Genomic DNA, 8,779 nt, shown 5'->3' with positions numbered 1-8,779 from the left:
GTTATTGTTGTTGTTACTTTTATATTTATTATTATTGTTGTTATATGTGGGGGATGGATAAATCACTGAGGACTGCATAGAAGTTAAACCTGGGAGATTGGGAGGGTGGTTATGGCCTTGACAATAATAGTTCAGAAGAATGGTGTATTCAGAAGACAAGGTAATTAGTTCTGTTTTAGACTCATGACATTTGAGATGTACACTGGAAGGATATCCAGCTCGATATATCCAGAAAGTGATTGGTGATGAGAGTGTGCAGCTCAGGAAAGAGACCAGTACTGGACTTGTAAATCAAGAATTGTCTGTAGAGCGACAATAACCTGTACCACTCAAGTGAGCGCAATTAGGCACGTGGGCTCCATATTTACTAGTTATATTTTCTGCTGCTTGTGGTTGAGTCCCTCTTGTAACTGAGAATTCATTCCCTTCCATAGAGAGCTGTAATGGAACCGTACTAGAGTGGAAGACAGTCAAGTGGTCTGGCCAGAGTTGTACTCATCTCGGTGCCATTTAACAGTTTCATCGGTGACTTGAGTAAAGAAGTGGATGGTGTGATTGTAAAATGTGCAGATGACAGAGCCAGAAGGAAACAGATCTCAACATGCTAAAATGTTGGGCCAAATCTAATATATTTATTTGGGTTAAAAGTGGAAGAGGCATGAATGGGTAACCAGCAATACATATGAGAAAGATCTGGGGTCTCAGTGGATTGCAAACTCAATATGAGTCAATAGGTGGCATGGTAACCCCAAACGCTCATTTTGAAAGGTTCCATTGAGAGGCATTATGTCCAATGTGTGAACCCTAGTCAGCCCTGGGTAGACATCTGGAATCTCATTTGCCAGTTCTTGGAGTGTCCAGAAGAGAGTCTCGAGATCATTCTATTTACTAAAATCAATGGAAGGGATTGAGAATGATGAGCCTAGAGAAGCCTTAGGACGGACAGAAGAGTTCTCAGTTTGTCGAAGGGATATCCCAGGGAAGAGGAACAGAATCAGGATCAATAGGGAAGAAGTTGCTGGGGTCATGAGGTAGTAGGTTCCCCCTCACTAGATAATTTCAAGCAAAACCCGGAGAGCCACCTGTTAAAGATGTTGTAGAAGAGATTCTTGATCACATATGGACTTTTATTGACCTCAATGATCTCTGAAGTCTCTTCCAACTCAGATTCTGAAAGCCCCTCCTTTCTCAGAGTTGCCAATTCAGGGATGTCCAGAGTAATGCTGGTCCTCTTCTCCCCTAGGCACCTTAAAACATAGCCTTGACTATAGAACCCTAGATGTAAAGGTAGGGAGAGGGCAACTCAGTCATTGTGGCCTTGACTACTCCGTCTCCTGCGGGTAGAGATATACATGGGTTGGATCTCATCCCAGCTCTGGGCTTCAGTGGCAAAACACTGAAGGAGCTCCTGAGCCCTGTGAAGAAAGACCATGACTAGTGTGTAAACATCTCCCTCAGCAGAATGGGCAGCTTTGGGTTCATCATTAAAATATTGGCGGTACAGGTTGCTGAGGCTGTAGCTCTTCTTGCTGTGGCTCGCCCTGGTGCTATGGTGGTGGCCTTTATCCAGGCCCTTCAGTGCGGGGAGTGTGTCAAGGCAGAGGGTGCCATCAGGCATGTCTGCACCCAGGCGCTGCAGCTCAGTCCGAAGGAGGGGAAAGTCATAGTCGAAACCATTGTGGGCAACCAGGCAGATTGGCGCTTCCTGCCGCTTGAGGAATTCCTGAAGGGCTTTGACAACGGTTCTATCAAAACCTGGTTTACGGTTGTTGGTCAGGTTTTGATTACTCAGGCCTGTGATCTCCGAAGCCTTTGGGGTAAAGTCCCGCTCAGGGCACATGCACAGGGTCAGTTTATCTAGGACTCGAGGCAGCTGAAGGGAACCCGACTCATCCTTCTCTGGGTTCTCCAGAGAAAAGCGATGGATGGCAAACAGAGAGATCTCAGCTATTTCGGGATGGACGTTGGGAAGGCCAGTGGCCTCCAAGTCTAGGAAGATGAAGGTTTCACACCTTGGTTCAGCCATTGGGAGGAATACAGCACAGCTAGAGTATATAAAAAAAAGCTTATTAAAAAATTAATTTGAAATTAATTAAAATCTCAATTAAGAGACCTGGTTCTGATACCTGTGCTTATTGAGCGATCTCTTCCAGTTGCAAAAAAATAAAATTTCTCAGTGTTCACCTTTTCCTTTTTGCTCCCTTTATTTTCCCCTTGAATGCTCTGATTTTCCTCCTCTTTTTTTTTTTTTTTTCAAAATCCTCAGAATCCTATTTATTCTTCAGGACTCAGCTCAAATCCCACCTCCACCAGGAGGTCTTTAGCAGCTACTGGAGTCCTCAAGTATCTCTACCTCCTCAGGAGGGCATTTAGAGCCAGAAGCATAGTGGGTCACTAATAAGTTCTCAAATTGCTTTATGTGTAGCAATTGAGTCCTTCCAGCCCAGTTAGAAGCTCCTTGAGGGCAAGGACTAGTTCATTTGGCTCTTGGTGTTGCCAGCACCTTGGACAATGCTGTGCACATGGGAGGTCTGCTGCTTCCTTGAATTTTGCAGTAACCACATGGCACACCTATGGCCCAGCCGTGGTATACATTTAAGAATTCGAAAATGCTAGTTGATTCAATGATCAAGGAAACAAGATGCATTTATTAAGCATCTCTGTATGCTAAAATACATGTACAAGGGAGATAGTTCTTGTCCTCAAGCAGCACTTCTACTGGGGCTTGGGAATTTGCAGATAAATAGAGGTTGTAGACAAAACAAATAAATGCAAAAGGGATGGTGAGGGGAGAAGGGATTTTGATTGTGAAGATGGCGCAAAAAAAAACTGGGACACAGAAAGGAGATAGCTTGCCCAAAGTCCTATAATTAAGGAATGGCAGAGTCTAGATTGGGAGTCATGGAAAGAGCCCTGTATAGACTCATCTCTTTTCAGGGGTCCTTATTTCCTTAACCTGCCTGACATGGTTGAAGAAGCATCTATTGGGAGTCCCCAACAGCACATAGTAGGGCAGATATTCCTCAGCAAAATGTTCCAAAGTCAGCATTCAGTGGCAGAGGTACTTTTGCATCGTGCCCATTAATACCACACAGACCAACCGACATCAGTGGTCCCTGGATCACACTGTGAGAACTACTACTCAACCCTTTGTCACTATGTAAGGAGCTTGGGCCTTGAGAAAGAAACCGAATGCCTTCAGAACTCGTTCCCCTATGTCTGAGTTGGCCATTGAGTTTAACTCTGGCTCCTGAGTGGGTGTAAAATATGGGACACTCCACTTGGGATAGGTGGGAGTGGATCAGTCTTTCCCATGACTCAGCTGGTTTAGAGACGCCTATAACTGACCTCTGGAAGTTTACTCAAATGGAGGCTTCTTTGGAAGGGAAGAGTAACTAACTCTTTCTCACCAGATAGATTACAAGTTCTCATTGCCTATGGTTGTCTTCTATCCTACCAGTGATAAAGAGCTACCAGCAAGTCTGGAAGGGAGGGAATAGAGATGGAAAATGGCTTAAGAAGAATTCCTTCATTTGATTCTACAATCAGCACTAACGCGTGACATATGGCGGTATCACTGCCGGAATGGAGACAAGTTACAATTTCCAATGAAGTGGAAAGATTACACTGCTTGAGCTTCAGTTCTCTATTTCTCAGCCTCCCTTCTTCTTCCCACTTCACTTCCTTAAACACTTAAAAACAAACAAAAAAACCAGCCCCATAGTACACCATTCATCATTGAAGAGCCAATGAAAATGCACCAACCTCCTGCACTTGACCATCTGTACCCCTCAGGGAGAAAGACTGCAATACACAACACACTGCAGTCTATAAACTCTGTTTTCCTCATTGAAGATAGAACAGGTGTTCCCAGAAGCCAAAGCTGAAAGCCGGGCCTAGTGGGTAAAGGGAAGTCTCAAGAGGAAACTTCAGATTCTACTGCTGACTCACTGCAATGCCCCCAGGCAATAAAATGGTTTGCCCACCTGGGACTGTGGCCAAGTTTCACCCACAAAGATTATGGCTCCAGAAATGAAAGGCACGGAAGAAAAAGGATCCCTAAGACAGTCAATGGCTCACCATCAAAGAGACCTTGTGTGAGTGTTTATTAGAAAAACTGGAATCTCTGAACCCAAATGCTTCCACTGGCGTAAGTCCCTATGGCAGTTGAATCAGAATAGCTGAGAATACAGATAAATTTGACTTGCTGCAAATGCCCGTGATCAAATGGCAGGAGGAAAGAGGATGGTAAAAGGCTCAGGAGAAGCCACACACACACACACAAAATGAACATTTTGAACACCCTGAGCAGTTCTGATATTTAAGATACTTTGAGCGCTAGTTGTAAGAGTTGTAAATTCACAAAGCTGGAAGGGACCTTAGAAGTAGTCTAGTCCAATCCCTCGATATGACTGGAAGATCTGAGTGACAGTTCCTCATCACATCATACACCTGACAGGGACTTTAGCAACCAAATCCCTCATTTTACAGGGAAGGACGCTGAGGCACAGAAAAAAAAAAGCAATTGACTTATCCAAGGTATCAAAGTAAAAGCTCTCAAAATCTAAGGGCTATTTCCTTTAAATACATACATGTTACAAGTTGATTAATGCCAACACTAACTTAAATCTATCCCAAATATGGACATGGGCAAGGAGATGAACTGAAAGCCAGTTGGAAAAAAAGGGGGAATTGCAGACTCTTCATTTCCCCAGGAGGGAAGGTTTGAGGGAAGTGGAAGTAGTAGTTTTCTTTTAAAGCCTCCCCAAACATTTCACACCCAGCTAGCGAATACAGCCCGATTAGGATCACAGATTCGAGAATAGAAGGAAATCAAAGCTCAGCTATAAAAAATGATTTGGCAAAGGCCACACAAGTAGCAGAGCTGGGAGGTGAAATCACGTCTCCTGACTCCTAATCCTGTGTTCTCTCCACTACATTAGCCTTCAAGCTCTAGTAAGAAGCCCTGGATTCAAAGCCAGATCTGCTACTTCCTACTCACATGAGTGCCCCTTCTGGGCCTCAGTTTCTTCCCTTGTAAAAATGAAAAGATTGGACTAGATCGCTTCTGATCACCCTTCTACTCTAGAACTGACGACATCCCAAGTTTCAAAGGAATATTAAGAAGGAAACATCTATTTCTCATTGAAGGCTACTCCTACTTACAGAAAGTGGCTCCTCAGAAGTCTTCCCTTGAAGAAGGAGAGATTTAAAACCCTGGGAGTTAATCAGCAACTAAGACAGAGATAAATTCGTCACCCACATGCTTTCTAAAGTGGAGAAGGACTTACCAATGGAAGAAGATTCTGCTGACTTTCTGTCCTTCTAAAGCAATTCTTAGAATTGGTTTATAGGGACAAGTTCAGGGAAGTCTTATAGCGATTGGCTGCTTGGCCACACCCCATGTGTCATCACGGGCAGAATCTCTTGGGAAATTTCGTCTTTCAAAGACATTATGAATACCAGTGCTTCAGGAATGACAGCTGGGCCACCCCTTTGTTTTTATTTAAATAAGCTCTTTCTGACTCTCAAGTAGGATATGCAGGAAATGCTAATATTGATTGGAAAGGAACATGCCTTGTTATCAGATGAAAAATCAAGTATGGCCTTACGTATTGCAAATGATGAAATATTAAAAGTCCTCGTGAATGAGGTCTAACTGTGGCACCGACTAGCCATGTGACGTTACATAGGTCTTTTTTTCTCTCTGAGCCTGAGTTGGATTAACTGTCAAATGAAAGCATTGGAGGAACCAGAGAATATCAGAGTTAAAGGAGATATCTGAGGCCATGGCATGAGGCGATGGCCGTCCAGTCTTCAACAGAAGAACTCCAGGGATGAGCAAATTGCTTCTCTTTAAGGTTGCCCATTTCTCCTTGATAATGTTTTTTCTTCACCTTCTGCCTCTTTACGACTTCTATTCACTGGTCTTAGTCTTAGGGCAAGCAGAACAAGTCTAATCCAAATTCCAACAGCTCTTCCATAATGTTTGGTGACTCTTCTCATGGCCCCAAGTCTTCTCTTCTCCATGCTAAACATCCCCAATTCCTTCAGCCAGTTGTTGTCAGAGGGCATGGCCTCCAGTATGCTCATCTGAAATGAGTTCTTAAGGGTCGCTGCCAGCTCACACACACACAAAAAGGCTACGTTCTATTTGACTCTAGAAAGGTATCACAAAGGCAATTCAGTCAATAATCTTTGAAATCAAAATACAGAAGAGACTGGGGGAGGGGGGGAGGAAGCAATTTTCTGTAGAGGGCCTACGTATGTGACTGGGGGTCACTCCTCAGCCAGAAAAGTAGAGCGGTTCCTTGGGAAGAATATAGGATTGAGAGTCCCCATTTAAAAGCCTTGGTTTGATGATGAAAGGCCTGGAAAAATTTACATGAACTGATGCTGAGCCAAACAAGCAGAACCAGGAAAACGTACTCGGCAAGAATGTATGATGATCAATTATGAAAGACTTGGTTCTTCTCAGTGGTTCAGTGATCCAAAGCAATCCCAATAGACTCTGGACAGAAAATGCCATCTGCAACCAGAGAAAGAACTAAGGAGACTGGATGTAAATCAACATATGCTATGTTCACTTCTTTTTTTCTGTTTTTTTTTCCTCTCCCAAAATAATTCATAAAACAATGTGTGTTAAAAATAAACTAAAAAATTAATAAAATAATAAAATAAAATCCCTGGTTTGAGACCCAGAGCTCTGCCACCAGCTTTATGGCTTTGGACAAGTTTGTTTGTTCATCTGTAAAATGGGGGCATTAGTCTATCTGATGCGGTTAGCGGCAGTACAGAGAGTTGTGGGAACCCCTCTTTGGTTGGCGCAGATTCATCGTGAAAGAATTCACGAATCTGAAATATTAGACTGGCAAAAAGGCAGTTTATTGTTGGCACTGCAGAAGTCAGCTTTTGCTAGGAAGACTGACTTCCCAGGGACAAAGTCCTGGCAGAGACATAAAGGCCCTGGCAGAGAAATCCTGGCAGAGAGATAAACAGAGATGTTAACACTGAGAAGAGAATGTTTCTCAGCCATCAGGGGTCCTGACTGGCAGCTAAGCCAAGGAGAGAGAGAGGTTCCTTGGCATGGCATGGTGCTGCTTTTAGGCCTCTGCAAATTATGAGTTTAAAATTGTGTGTTTTTAGAAGGCATCTGAGACTGAGGTTTCAATTGAATGAGAGTCCTTCAATGTTGTCATTGCCCCCAGGCCTAGATTTCCAATTGAATGAGACCACTTATTGGGAGCGGTCCTGAGCCAATTTTCAGCTCAATAGAGGGTGTAGTTAATCCCACCAAGATAACAAAATGAAACCATTATCTTGATTCCCTGAGGAGGGCCTCTCCCAGAGGAGAGTTTCTCCCCCCTCCAAAGTCAGGGCAGTTTCAGGTTTCCCCCATCATATCCAAGCTCATCGTCTACACTAAGACATTAGGCAAACCTAAGCTATTTTTCTTCTTTCCTGGGTGGATCTTAAAGCCAGTTACTTCCTTGACTTGGTTCCTCATTTGTTAATCACTCAATCAATAATAAGCACTTATTAAGCATCTACTAGGGGCCAGGCATTGTACCAAGTCCTGGAGATGCAGAAAAAATTGAAACAATCCCTGCCTTCAAGTAGTTTACATTTTAAGGGGAGGAAGACAACATGCAACTAGATCCAGATACAGATTGTTGTTGTCGGTGGTGATGGGCATTTTCCATTTCCATTTTCATTTTCATAGGGGCCCAATGATATCATTAAGTAAGGCAGAGTTTCACAAAGTCATCAGCTTCTTTCTTCCAGTCACTGAAATCCAATGGCAAGACAAAAGTCAGGACGATTAGTAAATGTTTGATTTGTATATCTATTTTATATACCTATATAGTTGGGGTCATGTAAAAACTCCAATATACAGAAGTTACAAGTGGAAAAAAGTTTAAGAAACCCCGGCCTGGAGAACCAAGGAAAGCCTCTCTTGGGTAGAAAAAAATGGTCCTTGATGAAGATATCTGCTACACACGGGGCTAATCACCTTTCCGGATCGAGGCTGATTTTATTGGTATTGAGACCTCCCAAGGAAGCAAACTCTCTCTATTAATGCAGATCAGCACCTTTCCTGCAACTTAGAGCCTTAGCGAGTTGAGCCATAGAGCAGAGGTATCAAACACAAAAGCCATCCTCCTGAGTGTGTCTGGACTGCACTTAAATGTAATGGGGAAGTATTTAAGGAAACAAATAAAAATACAATAAACCAGAGATAACATTATATTTTTAAAATGCAGCCCAAATGGAGTCCGTAGAGATCCTTACATACTGTATTAGTGGTCCTCATTTCTATTTGAGTTTGACACCACTGGCCTCAAGCAGTTAAGAGGCTAAATGACCTGCCCAGGATCACACAGCTAGAAAGTGGCAGAGGCAGGACTTCCTGGTTTTAAGACCAGCTCTCTACCCAATCACTGAACTGCTTCTCAACCAGTGTTAATATAAAACAAGTGCTCAGAATTGGCTTGAGAGAGAAGCATCATGGAAGTGAAATCTATGAAGAAACGGCATTTGAAGGGGAAACGAAACGATTTACTGACGATGAACGTAACCTATCGAACCCACTGCTCCCCACTTCTCACCCAAAAGGGGGAAGAGGGATTCTCTCGCCTCTTCTTAAAGGGTTACAATTCAACCCTGGAGCCTTGAAGGCCAGGGGAGAAAACCCCCCAGCTCTGGAAAGCCCAATCTGATTGGAAAGGTTTCACGCGCAGACCCCTATCCCCTGACCACCTGCAGCCTTGCATTTTTG

General features: G+C 43.4%; 1 protein-coding gene across 1 annotated transcript; it reads right to left on the bottom strand.

Moving 5' to 3' along the window:
- Nucleotides 1–610: 610 nt before the first annotated feature.
- On the bottom strand, nt 611–5,328 carry TREX2 (three prime repair exonuclease 2). The gene is made up of 2 exons (XM_051967795.1): nt 5,292–5,328; nt 611–2,045 (listed from the first exon to the last, which is right to left on the bottom strand). Exon 2 carries the CDS (start codon nt 2,024–2,026, stop codon nt 1,304–1,306), a length of 723 nt encoding a protein of 240 aa, XP_051823755.1. The 5' UTR covers nt 2,027–2,045; nt 5,292–5,328; the 3' UTR covers nt 611–1,303.
- Between the last annotated feature and the right edge of the window lie 3,451 nt (nt 5,329–8,779).

The sequence above is a fragment of the Antechinus flavipes genome, chromosome X (genome assembly GCF_016432865.1).
Source record: "Antechinus flavipes isolate AdamAnt ecotype Samford, QLD, Australia chromosome X, AdamAnt_v2, whole genome shotgun sequence".
In the NCBI taxonomy this organism is placed as follows: Eukaryota; Metazoa; Chordata; class Mammalia; order Dasyuromorphia; family Dasyuridae; genus Antechinus; species Antechinus flavipes.
Note: the sequence above shows the minus strand (reverse complement) of the source record. Positions and strands in the feature narration are given on the sequence as shown.